Below are 26,375 nucleotides of genomic sequence, written 5' to 3'. Positions count from 1 at the left end.
AGTTAAAATTCATTGTATAATAAGCTTATTGGTATTTTACCTGATGTATTTCTAGTATTTCCAGCATTACAGACTATGTCATATGTCTGAAATCACCCTGAGCATGAGATACAAGGTATCTGAATTTTACCAAGTACTAGGCTCCATGGGGGATACATATACAGAGAGTACAGATACATTTTCAAAAGGAAAAAAGCAAAACTAAGTAACTGTTGTACTATTAATTTGGACTCTAGCTCTAAACTTAAGTGATTATGTGGAATGTGTCCCTAAATTAGGCCTAAAACATTTATCATTAAACTAAAACAGTATATGTCTTCTTTCCTTAGATTAGGAAAACTAGGGATAGGGGATACAAGAGGGGAAAAGATGGAACCCTTTAATTTGTTTCAGAGCAAATATTTTCCCAAATTTGCATTTTAATTTGGAATATACATTTAAAAAAAATAAAATATATCAATATATGGCATTTTAAACTTTGATTTCTTGACTCATTTTGATGCTAAGAAAACCCTGCCATTTATGCAGATTTAAAGAAGTGTTTGCCTATTTTTCTAAAATTTTTTAAGTGTTATAATTTCATAATATTTGCTATTTAACTTAGCTGAACTTTATTTTTTATATATCTAGACTTTTTTCCTGTATTTCTGTCTCCGCTGATTTAATGACAATTCCTTTATTATGTAACTTTTGGGACTTTGTTTTGCATTAAAATTTTTTTAGTGTGTTTTATCACGGTATCAGGGATTGAACCCAGGGCCCTGCACATACTAGGCAAGTGCTCGACCACTGAGCTACAAGCCCATAGACTTTCATGTTATTCTGCTACTAACTTATGCTTGAATTTATAGATACTATCTTTTTAAAATTTATTTTTGAGTCACAAATGAAAGCCAGAGCTATCTAGATATTGCTGTGTATCATCTAGAACACTTCTCCATCCTTACTCAGACATGAGAAGCTGTGTGATAATTTGTTTCTAAAAACACAGATTCTAGGCTAGGCTGTGTAGGTAGAGCACTTGCCTAGCATGTGGGAGACCCTGGGTTCAATATCCAGTGCCCCCTAAAACAAAACAAACAAAAGCAAAAATAACAGATTCTTATTACTAAGTCTGTGAAGCTGAAGAATCTGTTGCTCTTAACAGTTGTAACTAAACAAATTTGTGGATTGCTGATGCAGAATTATATATTATGGAAAAGAGACTAGTGAGCAGTATTTCTCTTTTAAAGGGTATGCCTGTGCCTGAGAAATAGATCTTTGTACCACTTCTCCGAATCCCCTGTGTTTGCACAAGATTCCACAGATAGATTAAGGGGAAATGTAGTGTTGTGAGTATTGTGGAAGAAGATCCTGAACTTTAGAACGGATAAATTATACAGAGAAGTGTATTATAAATTATCCAGTATGCATATTAATGAGAAGGGAGGGGATTTCTATAGTAGTGCAATTTTGGGCCTGTTTTAAATTATATTGATGTGCAAACTCATTTTAATTGAATAAAACTGCTCTTCACATTGTTTAACTAGCTGGATTGTTCTTCTAACATTGCTTTAAATATAAGGAGGTGGAGTTCACGTTATTGGGCCCCAGTAGAGGGGAAGTCGGCAAACAGTGCCTCTCCAGCAGTAAAGCAATAGTGCTTTCCCTCCGTTTTCCACCACAAGCTGCAGAGTGAGAAAGCAGAAGTTGGAAATGGCTCTCTTTGGAATTTCTTGGTGTGGATAATTTCCTACTCTGTTTGGAAGTTCTCATCAGCTGTGTGTTGGGAATCTGCAGCCTCGTGTGGTGATGCTGCAGCTGTTCATCAGGAAAGCTGGAAGAGCTGATTTCACTCACAGTGCTCTTTCTCTGATTGTTAGACTTTAAATGTGATATTTAGCAGAGCACCCAGGATAATTGATTTGAGAGTTTAGATTAAGAGTACAGCTCCATATTAGAAACATTAGCAGTAGAGAATGTGTTGCCTGATAAAAGTTAAATTCTAAATATGCTCATTTGTTATATGTTAACTTCTCTCCACAAGGATTTTATTTTGTGGCCCTTAAAAGCATAAAATAAAGTGTAATAAAATTTTTAAAGAATGTTTTATCTTTGGATGATACTTTAAAAATATCATTTGAGGCCGGGGATTTAGCTCAGTGGTTCCGGCTCCTGCCTCGCAAGCGCAAGGTCTTGAGTTTGATCCCCGGTACCAAAAAAAATATATATCATTTGAACACAACTTTAAAGACTTTTTAAGTATCAGACATTCAGAGTTTAGTTTGCTTTTTTTTTTTTTTCCTTTAGTTTGCTTTTTGAGACAGGCTCTTGCTATGTAGTTCATCCTGGCCTTGGTCTCTCAGTGATCTTCCTGCCTCAGCCTCCCAAGTGCTGGGATTACAGGCGTGCACCATCATGTCCAGCAGAGTTTGACCTAGTTATTTCATGGGTAGAAATTTTATCTTGTAATTTTTGAAGACCTGAATTACTGTTAGGTTAAATGGTTTTAGTACACTTTTTATTTTGTTAGTAATGATTAATTTTGTTTGAGAAAGTAGAAAATTCTTTATTACAGATAAAAGATATTTAGGAAAATCTTTAATTTTTACTCTTACATGAGACTAACACTTTCTGAGGAGCTTTCGTGCCAGCTTGGCTTCAAAGGGCTTACCAGGATGGTTTTGCTTTTCTGTGGAATGACCTAAGTTGGCATTAGAAATAGTAATTCTATTAAGTTGAAAGTTGCCAAAAGAAGTCTTAAAATTTTCACAATATCCTTTACATGTTTACTAAGTAGTATTTTAATTGGTGGCCTTTCCCCTAATTCTTTGAATAATTGAAATGCAAACCTGTGTGTAGTTTTTATTTTCTAGGGATGAACTTAATGCTCCATTCTGTTAAAGTGACCTCATGTGTGAAAGTGGCCTTTTGTGAACTGTGACTGTCATTTCAGCCAGTGTTTAGAAGATTCACAGTATGGCCAGCATGAAAACGATAGTACAGATCTAAATCACTGAAGGGAAGGTGTCATGTGAGTGGTTGAGGTTTTAGGTATGCATGGAGATTGATGTTTTGTGGGTTGGTAGGAAAGATAATTGCTGACTGAGTCATGCTTCCATTTTTTTCTATTAAACTTATAGATAGTCAGGTGAAAGTCATTTACTGTATTCTGAAATAAATTGATTAAAACTACATTTTAAAATGTTACTTCTAAATATTTATTTATTTGTTTTTTGGTACCAGGGATCGAACTCGGGACCTTGCACTTGCGAGGCAGGTGCTGGTACCACTGAGCTAAAACCCTGGCTCGTTTCTAAATATTTCAAGACGATTAAATGGTGTTTTTACAGGTTTAAAAACAGATACATTTAGAAATGAATATTGCCTATTTTTCACTTGAATATGAGACAATTTTATATATTTTTTCAATTAATAAACTACTTTTAGAACAGTTTCAGGTTTATAGAATGTGATTTTTACATAAGAAATAAGGTAGTAAAATTTAGCAATGCCAAAATTTATTTAATGCTCTTAGTGGGTCATTTCATTGTTTTACAAAGTAGAAAGTCCTGACTTGGAGTATGGTTTAGGAAAATGTTTTAAAGTTTTTGAGCCGGGCATGCACCTGTAATCCCATCATTTAGGAGGCCGAGGCAGGAGGATTGAAAGTTCGAGGCCAGCCTGGGCTACATAGTGAGTTCAAGGCCACCTTGAACTCCATAGTGAGACCTGTCTCAAAAAACCAAAGTAGATTGATTAATTTTTTTGGGTGAGTAGTATGCTTGTTCTTTAATTTCTAGGCTAATTCAAATTTTTCCCATCTCCTTTAAGCTGTGAAATACCTGAATTGAGTCACAGTATCACAAAAAATATTAAAATACAGCTTTAGGGCTGGGGATTTAGCTCAGTGGTTCTACTGCCTGCCTCACAAGTGCAAGGTCCCGAGTTCGATCCCCGATACCAAAAACAAAACAAAACAAAAACAAATTTAAAAACATACATATAAAGCTGTATTTTTTCTTTTTTGGTACCGGGGATCAAACTCAGGACCTTGGCACTTGTGAGGCAGGCAGTAGAAGCACTGAGCTAAATTCCCGGCCCTGCTTTTTTTTAGAGCAGAGATTTGTTGAAAACTACGGATTTATTCAGTAGTATACTAACCAATTACCTGATCCATCCACCATCTGCCCCTCGCCCACCCCTGTCTTGTACTAGAGATTGAACCCACGGCCTTCACATGGAGCTATATCCCCAGGGACTCAGTTGCCCAGGCGGGACTCAGCCTTGGGATCCTCCTGCCTCAGCCTCCTGGAGTGCTTGAGTCACAGTGCCACTGGTCTCTTTCTCTTGATCATGCTTTCTCCCTCTTCTTTACTGGCTCTTAGTTATTCTACCTTTTGAAAGTTTGGTATTGCACATGTTTCACCCTTAGTGTTCTGTATTCTGTGAATTAGGCCTTCTCATATCTTCTGTTAATTGCTATATCTTGAGCGTTTGCTTTGCTTGGTACTAGGAATACCAGTGATAAAGTGAAAGGCAAGAAACCAGCACTTTCAGAGCGCATCCCCTCCTCAGTCAGTGTAAGAGGTCTGTAGAAGTTTTGTCTGAATGGAGGAGGACAAGGTTGTTGTAAAACACTTTTAAGATTAACTGAATGTAGAGGGGTTTGATTAGTTGTCTTGTAAGCAAGATGAACAGGAAAATTTGAAGGAGGGTATTGAGGCAGTTTGGGCAAAGGGCATAGAATGAATGATCATGATATTCTGGGGTAACTGCAGTTATTTGGTGCATTGGAAGAGAAGGAAATGGATGTGGTTTGTAGGCAGATATGCATCTGGAAAATGATAGAGAGGGATCATTCCAAATTAATCTAAATTAATTCTGAAAGGGGTGTTGTGACAGATAACTTGGGCCTGGTAGCTGATGGATTAGGGAGTAGTGTGAGTAGGTGGAGCAGAAAGACACTAGATTTTTGCAGACTAAATGGATGGGTTCCTGAATCACAGCGGTAGTACTGGAGATGTCAGGGTTCATTTGGATTCTGTCTATTGGCCCTGATGGCTAACGGGGTGTAGAGGGATAAACTGAGAACACTTGTTGAGTATTGGTAGACTGTCCACTAAAGTGAGCAGCTCCGTGCCTCAACTCTGCCTTGGAAGCTTGTTACTGCCTTGTATTTTGTTTCTGCTGCTATTCAGACCTATTCTCTGGGCCTTTGGCATGTCTTCTCGTTCTACACCTAACTCATGACTTCCTTTTATCCTGAGCTCATGTTTTTAGTTCAAAGTTTTTTTTTAATTTGAGAACCTTACATTCACTTGTATTCCATGAGAGGATATAGTAGTGGTGCTTAGGAATTGATTTGGGAGACTCCTCAGAATTCTTTCTTGAGATTCATGTGGTCAAAACTATCTTCCTGAAAGAGGAAGACTGTTGCCCTTTTCAGTCTTCTCTCGTGAGTATGTAGTGAAGTTTATCCAGAAGCTGTATGTACCGTGGGCTATCAACAAATTAGATGCATGTAAGAATCTACCTGCTACCACCAAGTGTGGTGGTGCACGCCTGTCATCCCAGCACTCAGGAGGCTGAGGCAGGAGGATTGCCACAAGTTCAAGGCCAGCCTGGACTTTTTGAGACCCTGTCTCAAAAAACAAAACAAAAACAATCTACCTCCCTGTTACCTTACCTCGAATCTGCCTATTAAGCCAGATATTAAAAGAAATTTGCAAAGATGAAAAGAGGCATACTTACTTTATTTTGAGAAAGTTGTTTCAAAAGCTATTTTAATAATGTAATGGGCTTATATTTTGAAAGAATAAATGAATTTTTTAAAAACATATGTTTAAGCTGCTAATCCAGTAAAATACCTGTAACTCACATAAACACAGGTTTTAGGTTCTCACTTTTTAAGTGTATAAAAGAATCTTGAGACCAAAGTATTTGAGAATTGCCATTCACTTAACCATATACAAAACTAAACTCATTCTCACATATTTGCAAAACTTGACTTTTGTCTTCTGTTTGGTAATTTGTTGAGTGTACCACTGCCTGCCCAGATTGCAGGCCAGATTCCTGGGTGCTCACCATATGCTGGGTTCTAGTTTTAGTTCTTTTCATCAATGACTGTCAAACCCTCACAAAGCCCTTTACACAGAGTTTAGATGCATTTTCTACTTTACTGTTAGAAGTTCTGCAGTCTTTTCTTGTATTTCCAAAGTGTGACATTTTATGTCTTTCCTTTTCCTATTACTGTCAAGTCTCTTATTGTTCTTGTTGTTTGAGGACTACTGAATGTTATTGACTGAATGATGTGTCGATGCTGCATGTTTTGCTGTGCTCTGCGACAGTTCAAACATGTCAGGATACATGTTTCTTCCCGAGTCCTCTGGTTTAGCCACACAGCAGTATGGTGATGAGGGAAGCTGTTTGGTCCTGATGGGTGCATTTCTGAATTTCTTCTGTGCCAAGTTAGACTTCCTGCCTCCTTGGTGCTCAGGGTTAGCTTCTGCCCCACACTAACATTTCAAACTAGCCACATAATTGAGTGTCAAGAAATACCTTAATTTTAGAAAATCGTTTTTTTCATTTTTAAAAAAATGTTAACTAGGTTTTTTTTTTTTTTTCACATAATCATTCCTTGGATTTATGGGTTCACTTTTAAAGTCATTGATGTGTTTATCTTCACTGCTTCTTTCTGCTTCCTTTAGTTGATTTTTTACCTCCTTGAGTTGGATACTTTCTGTTTTTGTTTGTTGGAAATGAAGCTATGAATTTTTCTTTAAGCATCGAGTTAACTATGTCTTGAAATGTATGACATATGGTGTTTTACTATTATTTTTTAAATAACCCTGCAGTTTGGTATTTATTTTCTTTCCAACTCAGTATTTTAAGGTGGTTTTATTTTCCTAGTTGTCGTCATTTCTAGTGACACAGTATTGCAGTCCAGAAGTTTGATCCAATTTTTATCATCTTTGTAATTTATTGGTACTTTATAGTGCTGTGTGGGGTGGGTGTTAACTTTTTATGGCTGTATCATAGGTACTTGTCAAAAAATGTTATACTATCTGCTGTCAAGGTGTATGGTTTCGCTTTTTTTGATTTTTTCATTTTCTGTCTCCACTTGGTTTACATGTTTTGATACTATAAGGTTTGATGTATACAAGTTCTTATTTATATTTTTTTGATTGTCTTTGTACCTGTGAAATATTTATCCTTTATACTGGTTTTCTTTTTGGATTTTCTTTTGTTTGATATTAATACTGTTTCATTTACATTTTCTTGGTGGTATATATTTCTTTGTACATTTTTTTCCACCCAACTTTCCTGTCTTGTTTGGTTTCAGGAGTACTTTACATAAAGTGTTTTCTTTAAGTTTGTTTTTCTTTTCTTATCCTAGGAAAAGAAACTTTATGTTGTAAGGAGTGAATTTAACACCTTCATATTTGTTGTAATTACACTTACCTTGGGGCTTATTCTTGACTTATTATTTTGTATTAACCCACATTTTTTTTCTCCTTTTAGTGACTTCAGTGCTCAATGATACAATTAACTTAAAAATTTTAAACGACACATATATGCAGTGACAGAAAAATATGGTCAGTGTGTCAATTGAAAAATACATAGTACAGTAAAAGATACATTGCCATTGAGTCCCCCCTTCAAAATACTTACCTCAAACACACCTCATCATTCTCACCACTTCCCAAAGCACTTCTGGAAGTTCTCTTTCATGTCTTTCATTGTCTGTCTTGATGTCTTAAATTGATTCAAAACGTTTACCTTCCGTGGCCATTCTAACTTTGAAGGAGAGCCAGAAGTTGCACGGTGCCAGATCCTGTGTATAAGATGGACAAGAGCATTAGTGTGATGTACCAAGAAGCCTGCCTTTTCAGGGATTGGAACTTGGCCACCACATTCACTTGTATTTTTGATCATATGTTGTAAGACATGAATGAAAACTTACAGAATTTCTTCAGGAAGTGACAAGAGTGACAGGATCGTATGTTGGAAGCCAGGGGAAATTTTTTTTTTTTTTTTGGTACTGGGGATCGAACTCAGGTCCTTGCTCTTGTGCAGAAGGTGGCGAAACCACTGAGCTAAATCCCCGGCCCAGGGGAAATATTTTGAAGGGATTAATGGCAGTATTTCTTTTACGGTAGTAAATTTTTAAAAATGTAAACACCACCATACTTTTTGATCAGCCCTTGTAGAGTAGTCAGAATTATTCAGTATTTAATGTTTTCCAGAACCCTTTACCCCTTACATACAGCAACTGTTAACTCTCCTTTACTCATTACTATCCCTTTTTATATTTGAGATTTCACTTGTGATTACTTTAATTTGGGCTGGGGATGTAGCTCAGCAGCACAGCACCTGCCTGACAAGCATGAGGTCTTGAGTTCGATCCCAGATATATAAAAAAAGATTAATTTTGCAATCAATAGTTGCATTGTTGGCCGGGGATTTAGCTGAGTGGTTCTGGCGCCTGCCTCACAAGTGCATGGTCCCGAGTTCAATCCCTGGTACCCAAAAAAAGTTTCATTGTCTCAATTTCTTTACTCTTCTTAGTGAATTTTTCTGGCTCCAAATATGAGTACCTTTCTCAGCCCTGTATTCTGTGTGGTATGTTATTGGTGAAAAATACATTTGAGTTTGTGGTAGGTGTGAGATTGTTTGATGACAGATACTGTTCTGAATTCCTGGTCACTTACGTTTAGTGTTAGAGTTCTTAAGAAGTCTTTATAGAGGTCACTGTATTTGCCTGTTAGGTTATCTTCTAATTTTTTGAATATATAAAGAACATTTTTTTGCTGCTTTCTTACATGAATAACACTCTGGGTGTAAAATTATTATCACATTTTTTAAAAAGAATGCTTAATTTTTCAATTATAAATGTCAAATGAACCTCTGTTGCAGGAATGGCTAACTGCCACCTTACACTTGTATTCAATTGCCAGATACCATGCTGAGTCTGGTACTCGGCATGTAAAAATTGAGTTACAGTTTTCATGGTCACCATAATTTAATTGTTGCGTACTTTATCTTCCTTTAATTTGGAGAATACTTTAGAGTAGTCTAATGTCTTACTGTTCTCATTAAATGTGTTTTTAAAAAAATTTTGATGGCAAAGCCACAGTTTATTTCACCAGAGATACTTTGATATGTCTCTTATAGAAAACACTTGAAAAAAAGTTCTGTCTTTGAAAATAAATGTGTTTTTAATAGCTAGTATTTACTTATTACCACGTCAGACACACAAAGGAATACACATCATTGCTCCATATTAGGAGCTTTAAATTGTCTGGGAGGCAGTATTTTCATAGGTAAAGTAATTAGGCCTAGAAAGCACTTGGCCCGAATTATTAATAAGAGACTTTTCAGTGGTTTAGAGAGAATGAGAAGGATTCCAATCAGTAGATAGAATGTTTGTAATTTTCCACCATTACTGCTCCTGGATGCCAATTTGTCTGTATTACTTTAGGAATTGAAGTCACATTGAAAGAACTAAGAGGCCAAGATCATATATTAAAAAAAAAAATTAATGTGAGTAGTATGAACTAAATCACCAAATGTTCAGAGAAGGAAGACAGCTAATGAGTTTAGATTGTTCCATGAAAGGAGGCTGACAAGGGGAAGTTAGGTAGTGAAAAGTTAGATGGCTATTGTAATCAACACAGGTGACCAAGGCTGTACTCGCAGCGTCATGTACATTGTAGACACTTAATAAATATGTTTTATTTAGGCCACAGGAATAGCTTCTGTTTACTAAATGGTTATACAACCCTGGACAGTTGACCAAGACTGTCCCCTATGAACCATACAGAAATTACTGCAGCAGTGAGGGTGTGGTTGCTTTATTTCAAGAACGAGGACTCTTAACGGTTGGGTGGAGTTTTCCCTGGGTGTCCTCCCCAGTGATGTGGACATGTTTCCCTTCACTTATCTAACCGTGGTGTCTGTGACAACGCGCTGAGCAGAAATATTAAACTGCTACAGCTCTGTGGGACAGCGTCAGGGCAGCCTTTAGAGTAGACACCGTCCATGGAGCCTTATGTTCTGTGCTTTATGATCAGAAAACTTTTCAGCCTCAGTATATCTCTGTGAAGTATAGGTTTAGCTCTCTTCCACCAAGGAGAAAACAGATGTAGTCAGAGTTACACAACTAGCTGGAAGACGCAAAGCTTAGTAAAAACAGAGCTGTGATTGAAACCTGGCTTGTGTACCGTGTCATCTGTACTTTTAGAGATTGAGTATATTTTTGCTTGTTTAAGACCTTTCCATCAGTTTCTTATTTTTTCTTTTAGGAGTCCAAAAGTACACTTAGAGTTTCTGATTATTCATGCAATAGACAAATGGTTATTTTATCAGATTTGCTTAAAACAGCATCCAAATTATTTCTCCAATTTTGATTAGTCTCACAGATTTCATTCTGTTACCTTTGTATTTGCTTCCGTGTTCTCAGTTTGTCTTATTTGGTTCAGACTTTATATTTTACTGGTGGAAAGCATTGTTAACTTTGCTGTTTGCTGTTTTGTAAGGAAACCAGCAAGTTGTCTTCTACCTTTGTTCTTGTCTTACAAGGATTTAAATTAGGGACCAAATATAATTTAAAATGAAGCGAATAAGAGTAGTTATCAGAGAATTGAGCATTCTTTTAGGGCACAAAATCCATTTGGTACAAGTTGGGCATGGTGGTGCATGCTTGTATTCCCAGCTCGTAGGGAAGCTGAGGCAGGAGGGTTGCAAGTTCGAGCCCAGCCTGGGCAATTTAGCAAGACCAGTCTCAAAAAAATTGAAGGGCTGGGGAGGTAGCTCAGTACAAGGTCCCTGGGTTCAGTCTGCAGTACCAAGAAAAAAGATTTGGCACATTTGTTCTCTACTCACTGGCGAGTCTCACGGCTTTGAAATAGGTGCTTGCCGTCTGATGAGAGTCTAATATGGGAAAGACGTGGTGAGCATGAGATGCTGTCCTGGCCGGTGAGGGCCAAGGGACTCTGTGCCCTTAGCGGTAGGTAGTGAGTAGAAGAAAAGTGTGCTGGCAGGCATATCTCCTGGGAAAACTTGAGCCCATGAATGAGGCTATGCCGGCACACGTAAAGCTTTTGTTCCCTAAGGATTGTTTTCATAGAGCTTTTGAATTTAGATGGCTTACTGTGGAGGTACACTTTACTGGCTAATCTTTTCCACCCCTTTTCTTTTGTTGGGATTAGTGCCAGAACAGATAAAGCCCAGTGTAAGCCAGCCTCAGCCTGCCAACTCTAATAACGGCACTTCCACAGCAACCAGCACTAATAATAATGCCAAGCGAGCTACAGCCAACAATCAGCAGCAGCAGCCGCCACCGCAGCAGCCGCCACCACCTCCGCAGCAGCAGCAGCAGCAGCAGCAGCAGCAGCAACAGCCGCAGCCGCAGCCGCAGCCGCAGGCCTTGCCTCGGTATCCTCGTGAAGTACCGCCACGATTTCGCCACCAGGAACATAAACAGCTTCTAAAGAGGGGTCAGCATTTTCCCGTCATAGCAGCAAAGCTGGGATCTGCTGTTAAGGTGTTAAACAGCCAGTCAGAAAGCAGTGCTGTGACAAACCAACAGCCACAAAATAACGGAGAGGTGCAGAGCAGCGAAAACCAGTCAGGTGAGAGAAGGTATTTCTTACAAGGCTCACATGTCAGCATCATGGGCAGTGTAGCAAATTTACAAATTCATAGCTTTTTGGTAATGTATTGATATTTGTCAGGATCTGAGCTTTAATGTAAGAGTCCTATATAGGGAGTTAGGAGCGGAGAATCTTACAGTGTTTCCTGTGAGTTACCTGCCCATCCTACTTTAAAAATGAATATTTTAATCACTCCTCTTTCAGGTTCTCCCAGTTTGATAAAGAGCTTGTAGCTAAAATTGAAAATAAGACTGTAGCTAAAACTGAGCACTCCCCCTAGTCGTGTGCTCTGTACACAGTTATGCACATTTCTGCATTTAATCTTCACTAACCCCGTGAGACGAACTTGTTCTTTTCTCTGCCTTTCCTGACTGTCCCAGCAAAGTTATCCAGTTCCTACCTCTGTGCTCTCATATTACCAAGAACTACTTTGTATATGATAAATCATGGTATTCACAGCTAGTAAGTAGCAGATTCTGGACCCACATCAAGATCTGACTCCAAAGCTATGCTCATAACCACCGTGCTCTGTTTTGGCAACATAATGTATGTGGTAGGTACAGAGGAAGAACATATACATGTGAGTTTTCTAGCATGGCTACCTAGAACAACACATATTATTGGGAAGAATACAAGTTTACATTATCCTGAGCTAATGCTTACTCTCCGCTACCCTACTTACTTAATATAGGTGTAAGACTGGTCAAATACCTTAACTCATGTGACCTTCTCTTTTAATCTGTAGTGATGAACAGCAGTGTCCAACCTTAAAAGGTTGCTTTGAGGATTCAATTATATGACATTAAAGCAACTAGCTTACTGCCAAATACTTAGGCACCCAATAGATTATCTTCCACTGTACTTAGAACAAAAGTTTGATTTACATATTATATCTAAGATCCAATGGTAGACAATTAATAATTTGAATTTCATTTGTGAAATCAGGTTAGAAACAGATGTGTCAGTCATCAGCATAAGAAAAACTAGTTTAGGGCCGGGGATTTAGCTCAGTTGTTCCGCCGAGTTCAATCCCTGGTACCAAAAAACCTAGTTTGTCTAGAGCCATACCTTCTTAAATGCACCTGATCTCAGCAGCTAGTTAGGGTAGGGCCTGGTTAGTACTTGGATGGGAAAAAAAGTATGGTTAAAACCTTGGGAGAGATTATTTCCACAACAAATACTTGAGTATATATACTGTGCATAAGATGGTATGATAAATAGGAAAATAATAGCGGGGTGGGATAGTATACTCAATACTGTTAAGTATGCTTTTTCAGTTTTGGAAGTGAAAGAATAAAGCTGTTTTTGAAATGGAAACAAGAGTATGGGAATCTTGTTTCTCAAGATTTGGGTCAGAAAACCCAAAAACATTGTTAGACATTCAAATGAAAAGAAGGCTTAAGGTGTGGGCATAGGAAGAAGTCTTCAAAAAAACCTGAAAAGGGGCTTTAGCTTAGTGGTTCTGCCACCTGCCTTGCAAGTACAGGGTCCCGAGTTGGATCCCTGGTACAAAAAAAAAAAACCTGAGAAGGAAAAATATGCTGCCTGTTTCTAAAGGAACTTCAGCAGTCTGTCTGGAATTAAATTCCAGAGCAGCCTGAGAATGCAGATATGAAGCCAAAGCATTCCCAAGAGGAACCAGATTTATACTTTTGTAATCCCTACTTATTTTGCTCTTTTTTTTTTTTTTTTGGTACTGGGGATTGAACTTGGGCCCTTGCGCTTGCAAGGCAGGTGGCAGAACCACTGAGCTAAATCCTCAGCATATTTTGCAGTTTTATACTAAAACATTTTTTGTATATTCTACTAGCAATGGTAATAAAAACTTTGACTATAAAATAGTCCATCTGGAGTCAGTGAATCAGAGAAGGCTTCTTCGGGAGTCAGGTCTGTCCTGGCGCCTAAAACCTTACCAATAATAATGATGTAGTGACCCTTATGGGGTGCTTACTGTGACCCACACGTTGTATCAACCCATTTAACTCATTTTACAGATTAGGTAGTGTCGTCTTCATTTTACAGATTGGAAAGTGACTTAGTCAGTGACTAACAGTCTACTGGACAGTACAAACAACACAAGCAATAGCTCGGAAATGTGAGAATTGTATGTTGACAACTACAGATAGTTAAGAATTGTGGGAACATACTGTTTTTATTTGTGTATGTATTTAGCTTTTTTGAGCACAGATGGTTGACAGATTTGGCATTTAAATTAGTGAATGTGTTACATAGAAATTCACTCGCAGTTTCCATGGTAGAAAGAAGTGTTGGCTATGTCTCCCTTGTCCTCATTTATACATTTCTCACTATTCAGGGCAGAGGGTAAGGATAGTACCTAGATCAGATTAGATATTTTTTTGTTTTTTGGTACTGGGGATTGAACTCGGGTTCTTGTGCTTGCACAGCAGGCGGCAAAACCACTGAGCTAAATCCCTGGCCCGAAATTAGATATTTTATAAACTAGAAGCACAAACGAAGTGCCTTCAGGGTAAGTGATGTACATGATGAACAGGAGGGGGATTGTGGTGAAGCATTTATTCTATGCTTCCTAAACACCTTTATGTTTCCATGTTTATTTTTCCTAGGGCCCTTCGCTAGTCAAACCAGGCAGTGCAGCACTCACTACTGCAGCCTGAGCCCTGGCCCGCCACTCTGTGATTGTGCCTCAAACAGTAAACATGGAGTGATGGTTTTCAGGCATAAAACTTTCTTCCCTGAAGTTGACTTCATAGACCCCTAGTAGGGCCTGCTGCTACCCAAATAACCTTGAAGTGGGGGCCCACGAGCTGTATCATGAAGGATTTCAAGGGAATGAATACGCTTAACAAGTCTTCTACCTCACTTTTTATCACCTATCTGACTTGATACTTAGAGAAAAGTTTAAAAGATTTCAGTGAATACTTGTGTACCTTCCATCCAGATCCAGTGATTGGTAATATAGTCCCATCTGGCCAGGCGTGGTGGCGCACGCTTGTAATCCCAGCACTCCAGAGGTTGAGGCAGGAGGATTGCTATGAGTTCAAGACCAGCTTGAACTGCCTAGTCAGACCCTGTCTCCAAAAATATATATATGGGGGCCAGGGATTTAGCTCAGTGGTTCTGGCACCTGCCTCACAAGTGCAAGGTCCCAAGTTCAATCCCCGGTACCAAAAAAAAAAAAAAATATATATGTGTGTGTGTGTGTGTGTGTGTGTGTGTGTGTGTGTGTGTGTGTTTGTGTGTTTAATTTCTCATCTTGATTTCACATATACTGTCACTTTCATACACACACATGCACACTCACACACGTTTGCAAGAAAGTTCCAAACATCACAACGCTTTACCTTTAATACTTCCCTTGATATTTTCCCAAGTATAGTTTCCTCTATAGCCATGATACTATTATCAAAAGAATATTAACAGTTCAGCAGTATCTTATGAGAGTTTATGTTCACATCTCTGCCAGTCAATAATATTTTTTGTTTGTTCACAGTATGACCTATTTACATAAAATATAAAGCACATGAAGCAACATTATGTATTATTTAGGGATGAATTCAAATTTAATAAAATATAAAGATTTATGTGAGTGAGTACCACTAGGTAACCCTCTGGGGAAAGAAAAGACTTGTAAATCAGAGAAAAGATACATGAAATTTTTTTCCTGCTGCACAAGTAGTATATTTCTGAAGATGGGGTAGTTGGGCATTTTTCATGTTACTTTTTATAGCCTTTCTGTGTTTGGAATATTTCTTCTTTGAAAAAGCTCAAGGATATTTGAGGTATAATGGTGAATAACCTAGAATTGGGAACATTTTAACCAAAAATGTTAATATTAAAGTTTTCAGAGATGTTTAAAGACTAAAATACTGTTCATCCACCTGGCTCTTGGATTGGTCTTTTCAGTTTCAGTGCTCTGAATGTCTGCTGTCTTCTAACTTCCGTTTCTAGCTCTCAACTTGCTCCTTTCCTGTAATCTACGAAGTATTCAAGTCTGCTCTCCTCGAAAAGAAAAATTCCTTCAGCCTCTTGCAGAATTTGTCTCCTCCCCTTCTTTCAGAGTTCTTGAGGGAATGGTCTATGCTTGCAGTCTCATAATTTGTCCTCTGTAACCCAGTACCTGTTCACAATGATCTTCTGAAAAGTGTAGACTTTTTTTTAAACAAAATTTCATTGTGATAAAAAATCAGTCTTTTCTATGTTAATAGATACCTTTTCTCCATCATTACTTCTTTCCTAAAGCTCTTTCATTTCTTGCTTCTGTGCATCATGTACAGGTATCTTTTGTTTTCCTCATAACCCTGGCAATATTTCTCCGACCAGCTGTCAGATTTTACTACTTCTCTTGACATTGTTTCATTATCCTTCCCACCCCAGTCTTACTTTTCATGTCTTCTGGATGTCTCCAGCTGATACTGGGCTTCTCAAGCTCAACATGTCCTGGCTCATTGTCTTACCTCCATACCACGCCTCCTTTTGGATTCCCTTGCTCAAGAAGCAACCAGTCTAGAATCCTCAAAATCATGCTTGATGCTGCCCTCCTTTCTGTGCTCATAAGTTGGCTGTTTACCATGCTATACTGATTTTTTAAACTGCAAAATAGCTGTTTTTCTCTCTCTCTCTCGAGTGCTGCCAGTAGCCATAGTTGAGGTGTTCACCATCTAGTCTGGACAGGTTTTTCTCTACAACTCTCACCTCATTTCTTAAATTGAAAGCCAGTTGTGACCCATGCAGTCTTGGTAGATTTCCATGCCCATGGACTTAAATATTGTCTGTGGCTGCTTCTGAGCTACAGTAGTAGTGCTGAGTATTTGCACAGGCCATCTGATCCACAAAGATATTTATTATCTGGACCATTACATGAAGTTTGTTGACAGTGGACCCAAAAGTTGGATAATTAAAATACACATCTTGAACTTTCTTAGGAGCTATTGTGCATCTAAGGTTCTTTCATATTTCTAGTGGTACATCTCACATTCCCTGGAAACACTGAAAAACCTAAATATTTACTTTTGAAACTCTTGTCCTAGTGAGATTTAGTGTTTTAAGTCAGAAAGCAAATATTTGTATTGTTTGTTATATACTGTGTATTTTGTAAGAAAAATATATAAATTTCCTTCATTCTAAATTCTTCCTGAACGTCCTGTTTTTCAGTCAATCATTTGAATTATTACCAGTCTTTGCTCTACTGCCACATAATCTCTTTGAATAGATCTCCTGCAATGCAATGTTATATTCTGTTGAGGTGTGGTACTAAAGCATGATAATGGGATGCTGATGACATTTTTGGATTTCAGGTATTTCTAAGTAATGTATAGCCTTCCAAATCTTTGCTTGGAGCATTATAGTCTATAAATGTCCATATTTTACATTATACTCAATAAAACTCAACTGCTTTCTTCCAGCAGCACAGGGATTTACAATCAACTCTGTTTCTTGGGAAAAGATTAGTGATAATCTTGAACCTAGTGATGTTCCTTTATGTTTATACTCTAGGTAATTTAGAACAATGAGTTTTGGCTTCCTTTCAGAAAGGGGAAATATCATTTGACTTCTTCCAACTCTGAAATCACCTCTGACTATGTGAAACATTTTAGTTGTGATTCCTGAGGAGTCATGTTCTTTTCCCTCTTTCAGTTCAAATAATGTCTGCTCCCCCAATACCACCATTTAATTTTTCTTCCTAAACTACAGCCTTTTTCATAACCAAAAATACCTATGACTTATCCTTGGTAACCCAGTTTTTTAAATAATCTCTAGGTGTTGTTGAAAATTTCAAGCAGGTTCTAGATTTAAAATGGAGTTTTAGCTAATATATTACTGGTGAGGCCTCCCCTGTTTTCCTAAAAGACATAGGAACATGTAGTAAATGATAGAACTTGATCAGCCCACTTTCCAAAGCAGTACATGACCAGAACCTGAGAGCATTTTTTAAAAACTAACATTAAAGGTGACAACTCATTTGAAAAATGTGTTCCAATTTACTTTTTTTGCTTTGCTTTCTTCTGACATTACAAAGTATCATTTGAAAAAAAAAAAGTCAGATCTGTCATTTTTCTGGTTGCTTTTATGTACAAAAATTTATACAGTTATATCTTCATGATTTTATCTTTTGCTTGTATTACTTTAATCATTTGATATTATTTTTGATATGCTGTCTTACTTAATACTATTCAAGCACTGCATATTCCTCTTTCCCCCACTGACATAAAATGTTAACCCCTGACGGATTACCTTGACGTGTTTGGGGCTGTTTGAGGTGCTCATGTACTCTCTTAGTGCAGTGCTGTTGAAGTGTTGCATGTAAGTAATAATGGATTCCTTTCCTCATAAGCTGTGCTAGAGGTTTTTTTTTTTTTTTGAGAATTATTCTCTTATTTGTTTTACATGAATTTTGAAATGACTTAATCATAAGGCTCTGGTTAACAGTTTCTTACTATGGAATTAAACCTAGACCGTTTTGGGGGGTACCGGGGATCGAACTCAGGACCTTGCACTTGCCTGGCAGGCTGCAGAACCACTGAGATAAATCCCCAGCCCAACTTAGACCATTTTTATATCTTCCTATCCAGGAACAAGTTTCTAACTTAATCTTTGTTTTCTCTGACCTGCAATGGAATGTGATCGTGTAGGACTTTGAGGTTGGTTGTTTGGTTTGTTGGTTGCAGTACTGGGAATCAAATCCAGGACTTTGAGCATGCTAGGCAATCACTGTACCACTGAGCTACAGCCTCAGTCTGACTTTTAAGTATTTTAGTTAGACTCCAGTTAATTTTATGGCTCATAATCACTGGGATCTTTTTTCTGTCATATTTTTTTATTGGTTATTCCCGGTGTGTAGAAAAACTATTGCTTACATGTTAATCTGTTTTGTCTCTTTCCATTATCTTTTTTTTGAGACTGAGTCTTGCTGTGTACTTCAGGCTGGCTTCAAACTCATGGAGAGGCCTGGGCTGTGGTTCCACAGCAGAGTGCTCACCTAGCACATGTGAAGTCCTGGGTTCAGTGCCCCAGCAGTGCAAATTCATGCCGATCCTCCTTCCCTAATCTCCCAAGTGCTGGGCTTACAGGCATGCGCCGCTATCCCCCGCTTCTCTCCACTGTCTTTTACTTTTCATCCTGGGGCCCTATTTCCTGGGTGAGTACTTCTAGCGCCGGGCTGAATAGTAGTAGTATTCAGGAGACAGCTGCCCTGTCTTTCTGTTACTGCGGGAATGCTGCTAGTGAAACTGGTGCTGTAACTCCTCCAACTTTCCATGTGAGGAAACTCAGGCACAGAGATTGGAAATCCCGCCTGTTGTCCCACAGTTAGTAAATAGTCAGAGTTGTCAGGCTATAGAGTCTGTACTTTAAATCACTGTACCAGACTGCCCTTCGTGGGGCACTAATTTGCTGCAGCAATGAGCTAAATACATTGCGAGAGATAGTACAGTAACAAAACCAGGTTAGGAAGTTTCCCCATTTTGCAGACTTTGGTCATACGGCTACTACAGAGTCCAGGCTTGTTGAGTTCGGTTGTTTCTGGAGTTGCAGCCGTATTTTCCTCGCCACCTTATTCTGGTGAATCCTGCTTTCCTCACTTGATTTTCACAAATTAACTGCTGAACCTCAGTTTCATCATCTTCAAACTGAAGGTAATGCGTGTGCTGTAGGGTTTGCCCAAAGATTCAGTGATAAAAGTATATGAAGCTCACAGTGCCTAGCGAGTCTGAACATGTTGATGTTGCTGACAGTGCCGATGCACATGTGTATGTTGATTTCTTTTTACCCAGTGAGACTGACTTTTTGAGCCCCCTTTATTTCTTGAGTTAATCTTATAGTCATTAAAAGACATCAGACTGCATTTGACAGCTTACCAAAATGGTTCTTAGTAGAGATCCAAGTCACCTGTATAACTTTAAAATACATATTTTGTGAATTGTGTATATATTTCTGATCTTTCTCTAGTCCGTTTTCCTACTCTTTTTAGCTCATCATCTTTTACTTCTTAGTAATTGCTCTTTAAAAGTGATGCAAAAAATAAATAAATAAATAAAAAATAAAAAAAAGAAAGTGATGCAAGCTGAATCTGATTTCCCATATCAGAAAATCACCCTGTTAGTGGCTTATGTTTATTTTGTAGGCCTTTAATGAAACTCCTGGAGGTTCATTCATTAGGTCTGGGTCATGACTTGAGTGTGTGTGTAAAAGCACTATATGCACTTCAGATTCTTAATTTGGTAGAGGACCATGATATTTGCAACCCCCTTCAGACAGTCTGAATACAGTTATGTTAATGGTTAATATCTGTGGGATTTGTACTTAGCAGATCATTATAATGAGAATCAAGAATCTGGGAAACTATCAGAAGCACAGGAACTGCCCTACCTGTGGCCAGATAACTAGATAACATGTAGTTTACTGGGCGGGGATTTAGCTCAGTGGTTCCAGCGCCTGCCTTGCAAGTGCAAGGTCCCAAGTTCAATCCCCCGTACCAAAAAAAAAACAACTCCATTTTGCCGGGGATTTAGCTCAGTGGTTTTGCCGCCTGCTGCGCAAGCACAAGGACCCGAGTTCAATTTCCGGTACAAAAAACAAAACAAAACATAGTTTATAGCAGAAAGTCTGAGATGATATGATTATGTGATCGGCTGTTTATGGTCTTTAACATCTGTGGCTGACTTTTATCATAATACTTGGGTGATCTTGCAACATACCATTTTTTTCTATTGTCTCTTTTAATAAATATAGCTATGAAGGTAAATTAAGAAACTTTTATGAGAGCTAAGCTAAAAATATTCCTGCTTGTATGCAGTATTTCAGCTGGTATGGATGCTGCTGTAATGGAAATAAAAATAATAGAGAAGGCTTTGGAATTCTTACAGATTTGCCATAATACCAAAACCAGTTCTGTGCACAAGCTGTTCTAGCAAACAGGGTGGGAGATCCCTATATATCCCTAACACGCTTCATCACGTTGGGCCATATACCCTTCCTCCCCCGTCTGAGTCCCTTCTTTGCCCAATCAGGCCTTGGAGCCTGGGTGCCCATAGCCCTCATGTGTCACCACCCCCAGGCCTCCTGAGCCCACCATCCTTCTGCTTGCTGATAGTTTAGCAGTTCGGTGATCCAACACGTGTGTTGAGGGACTAAGAATGTTCCAGCATTGCTCTAGGGTTTTAGGATTCGGCAAAATTATCTGCCTCTGTGAAATACTAGAAATGGAAAGTTATTGGGAGTAAAATAATCAGTCCCCTTGTAACCATACTGCCAAGTATTCTGTCTTATTAGAGGTACATATGTATTTCTAATATACTTATCATTTTTTTAGTCCACTATTTAGTGTAATTTTGAAAATGACTAACACTAAATGGTTGTACTACTTCTTTATTCTAGATATAAACCACAATACTTCAGGATCCCATTATGAGAATTCCCAGCGGGGACCTGTATCTTCTACAAGTGACTCTAGCACAAACTGTAAGAATACTGTTATAAACGACTTGTTGGAAAAAGAAGCATGGCCCTCAGTCCCTGGCAGTGATCCAGAGTTGGCTTCAGAATGTATGGATGCTGATTCTGCCTCCAGTTCTGAATCAGAAAGAAACATCACTATCATGGCTTCAGGGAGCACAGGGGGTGAAAAAGATAGCCTTCGGAATAGCACTGGACTTGGTTCCCAAAACAAGTTTGTGGTTGGTAGCAGCAGCAATAATGTGGGCCACGGAAGTAGTCCTGGGCCGTGGGGTTTTTCCCACGGAGCCATAATAAGCACATGTCAGGTCTCTGTGGATGCTCCTGAAAGCAAATCAGAAAGTAGCAACAATAGAATGAATGCTTGGGGCACTGTAAGTTCTTCATCAAATGGAGGGTTAAATCCAAGCACTTTGAATTCAGCTAGCAACCATGGTGCCTGGCCAGTATTAGAGAACAATGGACTTGCCCTAAAAGGGCCTGTAGGGAGTGGCAGTTCTGGCATCAATATTCAGTGCAGTACCGTAGGCCAGATGCCTAACAATCAGAGTATTAACTCTAAAGTGAGTAGTTCTACCCATGGTACCTGGGGAAGCCTTCAGGAAACTTGTGAATCTGAAGTAAGTGGTACACAGAAGGTTTCATTCAGTGGTCAACCTCAAAATATTACCACTGAAATGTCTGGACCAAATAACACTACTAACTTTATGACCTCTAGTTTACCAAACTCCGGTTCAGTACAGAATAATGAACTGCCTGGTAGTAATACAGGGGCCTGGCGAGTGAGCACAATGAATCATCCTCAGATACAGGCTCCATCAGTTATGAATGGCACTTCCCTTTCTCACCTTAGCAACGGAGAGTCCAAAAGTGGAGGCTCTTATGGTACTACCTGGGGTGCCTATGGTTCTAGTTACTCTGGAGACAAATGTTCAGGCCCCAGTGGCCAAGCTAATGGTGACACTGTGAATGCAACTCTAATGCAGCCTGGCATAAATGGGCCTGTGGGCACTAACTTTCAAGTTAACACGAATAAAGGAGGAGGTGTATGGGAGTCTGGGGCAGCAAATTCCCAGAGTACATCATGGGGAAGTGGAAATGGGGTAAATTCTGGAGGAAGTCGGAGAGGATGGGGAACCCCTGCACAAAACACTGGCACTAATATACCCAGCGTCGAGTGGAACAAACTGCCTAGCAATCAGCATTCCAATGATAGTGCAAATGGCAATGGTAAGAAGTTTACAAATGGATGGAAATCTACTGAGGAAGAGGATCAGGGTTCTGCCACATCTCAGACAAATGAGCAAAGCAGTGTATGGGCCAAAACAGGAGGTGCCGTGGAGAGTGATGGTAGTACAGAAAGCACTGGACGCCTTGAGGAAAAAGGAACTGGGGAAAGTCAGAGTAGAGATAGAAGAAAACTTGATCAGCACACATTACTCCAAAGCATTGTGAACAGAACTGACTTAGATCCGCGTGTCTTGTCCAACTCTGGTTGGGGACAGACTCCTATTAAGCAGAATACTGCCTGGGATACTGAAACGTCACCTAGAGGGGAAAGAAAGATTGACAATGGGACAGAGGCCTGGGGAAGCTCTGCAACACAGACTCTTAACTCAGGGGCATGTGTAGATAAGACTAGCCCTAATAATAATGATACCTCATCTGTATCGGGGTGGGGCGATCCCAAACCTGCTCTGAGGTGGGGAGATTCCAAAGGCTCAAACTGCCAGGGGGGGTGGGAAGATGATTCTGCTGCTACAGGAATGATCAAGAGCAATCAGTGGGGGAACTGCAAAGAAGAGAAGTCCACATGGAATGATTCGCAAAAGAACAAACAGGGATGGGGTGATGGACAAAAATCAAACCCAGGTTGGTCCGTTTCTGCCAGTGACAACTGGGGGGAGACTTCAAGGAGTAACCATTGGGGTGAAACTAATAAGAAATCCAGCTCAGGAGGTAGTGACAGTGACAGATCCATTTCTGGGTGGAACGAACTTGGTAAAACTAGTTCATTTACTTGGGGAAATAACATAAATCCAAATAATTCATCAGGATGGGATGAATCTTCTAAACCTAATCCCTCCCAAGGATGGGGGGAGCCTCCAAAGTCTAATCAGTCTCTAGGTTGGGGAGATTCGTCAAAGCCAGTCAGCTCTCCGGACTGGAACAAGCAACAAGACATTGTTGGATCTTGGGGAATCCCACCAGCTACAGGCAAACCTCCTGGTACAGGCTGGTTGGGCGGACCTATACCAGCTCCAACAAAAGAAGAAGAACCCACAGGCTGGGAGGAACCATCCCCAGAATCTATACGACGCAAAATGGAGATTGATGATGGAACTTCTGCTTGGGGAGATCCAAGCAAATACAACTACAAAAATGTGAACATGTGGAATAAAAATGTCCCAAATGGCAGCAGCCGTTCAGACCAGCAAGCACAGGTACATCAGCTGCTGCCATCTGCAAGTGCCATCTCAAACAAAGAGGCAAGCAGTGGCTCTGGTAAGCTTTCATTCTATGGAGTCTCGCGGTCATGTAGAGTACTTGCAGGTTTCTGCAAACAAGCTTTGTATCAGCTTACTGTAGTGTGTTTAACAGGTGGCTTGGGTGTGCCCACAAAGGCCTTTTGGTTCTAATCTAGAAAAGCTTGAGGACAATTATAGGGGTACACTCACTCAGGTAACATAGCTTCACCTTCTGCAGTACTGTCTGTGAATCTTGTGTTCTCCATTGTCTGTCAGGAGTGCGGCAGAAGGCCGCTTTGGAAAACTAGGGTCAAGTGGGAATGGTGTGTGCTGCCCTCAGGTGTGAGTTGGGCCTTACCTTTTTGGTATTCTGGACTAAAATACCTCAGAAATAAAACCAGTATCTAAGAACAGCACTCTTCTAAGCGTTTGGTGCTGCATTTGTCCCTTGAAGGGAGGACCTGTCTCCTGCATGCTGTGGATCAGGCCCCCGGCCTCGTGCCTGACAGGCGCTTTTTTGCTCTGCGAGCCGTGCCTCCTAGCTGGGATTTTTAAGTACCATGGAGTTCTCATCTACTTAACAGTGTGTATGTGTGAAGCATTTGACAATACCCTTCTAGGGCATTCCCATTTTCCTTTCTTACAAGCATCTGGTTCCTATCTCTACAAATTATTTTGGTGGAATTTTCATCGAGGGTAATTGACATGCATTGTTTTTGTTAATGGAGGTTTTATTGAACAGTACTCTAATTGGACATAGAAATGATTTCATGAACTAGGTGACCTTTCGGCACCTAATTTTTTTTTTTAATTGATATATTCTTTTTTGGGGGGGTTAAATCCCCGCCCCTCTAATTTTTTTTTTTAGTCCAAGCCTAGTTTATTGTATTAGTTTAATTCTTGGAAGAAACAATTTAGGTTTAATTCTATGTTTTGGGTTTTTTAAACAAAATATGTTTATGGTTTCTGTTTGGTTGGCTTTAGACAACTTGAATCTAATAATATAGATGTTTTGAGTAAGTATTATCCAGCATATATAGAAGCACAATGCTTACCCATTGTTAGTCATTAGCTGTCTTATGATGTAGGAAGATTACAATTTCAGGAAAAATTATAATGAATTAATAATATAAATTTTTATACTATTAACCCAGCTTCATCCCCTGTTTCATTTCATTAGAAATGATTCAGAATGACTTGACTCAACTCACCCTTGAGAAGGATGATTTATCATAACTAAAGTTATTCAGAAGAATTTGCTGTAGGCCCAGAGAGCAATTGTGAAAGAAGATGTTTAAAAAAAAGTGCGCCATACAGTTAAATTACATTAATAGGAGTCTGTCTTTACATAAAACAGGTGCTTTTTTCCCGGTTGTAGCGTCAATATTGAGTACGTGAAATGGAGTTCTTTGTCTTTGGTTCCCTAAGACTTCTTATTGTCCCTTATTCCACTGTGCCTCCTTACCAGCTGTGCTGATGACTTCTTTTCCCATACTTTCTAAAGGCTGGGGTGAGCCCTGGGGGGAGCCCTCTGCTCCAGCCACCACTGTGGATAATGGTACTTCAGCATGGGGTAAGCCTATAGACAGTGGCCCCAGCTGGGGGGAACCCATTGCTGCGGCATCCAGCACATCCACGTGGGGCTCCAGCTCTGTCGGTCCACAGGTGTTAAGCAAATCTGGTAAGTTGACCATAATCCCTGGGAGCTATTCTCTAACAGCTAAAAAACTGGATAATATTTTATGTTATTGATACTACTACCGACATAGTATGGCATATTAGACAATATTCAGTACTTGGCTTTTTGTGTTTATAACATGGTTTGCTCTTTTATCTTTCTGAATTTTCTTCTTCACTTCAGGCTCCCTTAGAACTGTAACTGTTAATTATTTGCACATTCTTCACTAAAGCTAAATTACATTTTACCAGGTGAGACCATCTAGGAATGGTCTACCAGTTTTCATGCTGTCTGATCCAAGAGACCGAATAGCATGACATGGGACATATGCCCAAACGGACAGATGTTTCCCAGGAAATGAGTAGGTTCAGAAGGGACCCGGAGGTGCAGATCAGCATTTTCATTGGTCCCCTGTGTTGTACCCAGGACATCCTGTAGGAATCCCAACGGTCATCTGTGTGGATAAATGCCTTCTGCTTTTGACTTTGAATACTCTTTGGCCACTGCTCTTTAAAATATGTACTGAAATTGATACCTTTTCATCATTTTCTCTGCCCTCTGTCACTATGCAGATTGTTAAATGGGTGCAAACATGAATGCCACCATTGTCTTGGTTTAGAAACGCTCTGATATGTAAAAGCAGGGGAGATTTAGTGAATGTTTAAATAAAAATTAATTCTTTTTAATGGAACTTTTATAAAGCTTGTGTTCCTATTATGTGATTTGGGAAGAGAAATATGGGTTGCTTTATTAAAGTCGGTTTCTCTTTATATCACAAATCCATAATCAGGGCCAAAATCTATGCAAGATGGCTGGTGTGGTGAGGATATGCCATTGCCTGGAAATCGCCCTGCTGGCTGGGAAGAGGAAGAGGATGTAGAGATTGGAATGTGGAATAGTAACTCATCTCAAGAGCTCAACTCATCTTTAAATTGGCCACCATATACCAAGAAAATGTCATCGAAGGTAAACATTTCAAGGGCAAAGCTCTTGAAACTTTAAATTCCAAAGGTAGTTTACCCACAGAAAACTAATCTTCTGTCTGCCCGTTTATGGCAGTCAGTATAGTCCAGGCAGTCCCCAACTTAGGTATAGCCTCTTGTATGGGCAGCCACCTAGAAAAACGTAAGACCACAGGAACTTCCTTTCTCCCCACTGCTA

The 26,375-nt window shown here is 39.3% G+C and overlaps 1 protein-coding gene across 23 annotated transcripts in view; it reads left to right on the top strand.

Moving 5' to 3' along the window:
- The window catches only part of Tnrc6a (trinucleotide repeat containing adaptor 6A), a 183,684-nt gene that overhangs the window by 133,355 nt on the left and 23,954 nt on the right, over window positions 1-26,375 (top strand). For 15 of the 23 annotated variants that reach the window (XM_087209094.1, XM_021237332.2, XM_021237331.2 and 12 more), the window contains 4 exons: window positions 11,193-11,615; window positions 20,991-23,573; window positions 25,041-25,217; window positions 26,005-26,180. In XM_087209094.1, coding sequence (XP_087065220.1) covers window positions 11,193-11,615; window positions 20,991-23,573; window positions 25,041-25,217; window positions 26,005-26,180 — 3,359 coding nt within the window. The remainder of the gene's footprint in view (window positions 1-11,192; window positions 11,616-20,990; window positions 23,574-25,040; window positions 25,218-26,004; window positions 26,181-26,375) is intronic. The other 8 variants (XM_087209096.1, XM_087209095.1, XM_087209098.1 and 5 more) reach the window with 4 other exon arrangements.

This window comes from Heterocephalus glaber, unplaced genomic scaffold, assembly GCF_053883595.1.
Source record: "Heterocephalus glaber isolate CG9 unplaced genomic scaffold, H.glaber_assembly_v1.0 deba00000943, whole genome shotgun sequence".
Taxonomy (NCBI): domain Eukaryota; kingdom Metazoa; phylum Chordata; class Mammalia; order Rodentia; family Bathyergidae; genus Heterocephalus; species Heterocephalus glaber.
Note: the sequence above shows the minus strand (reverse complement) of the source record. Positions and strands in the feature narration are given on the sequence as shown.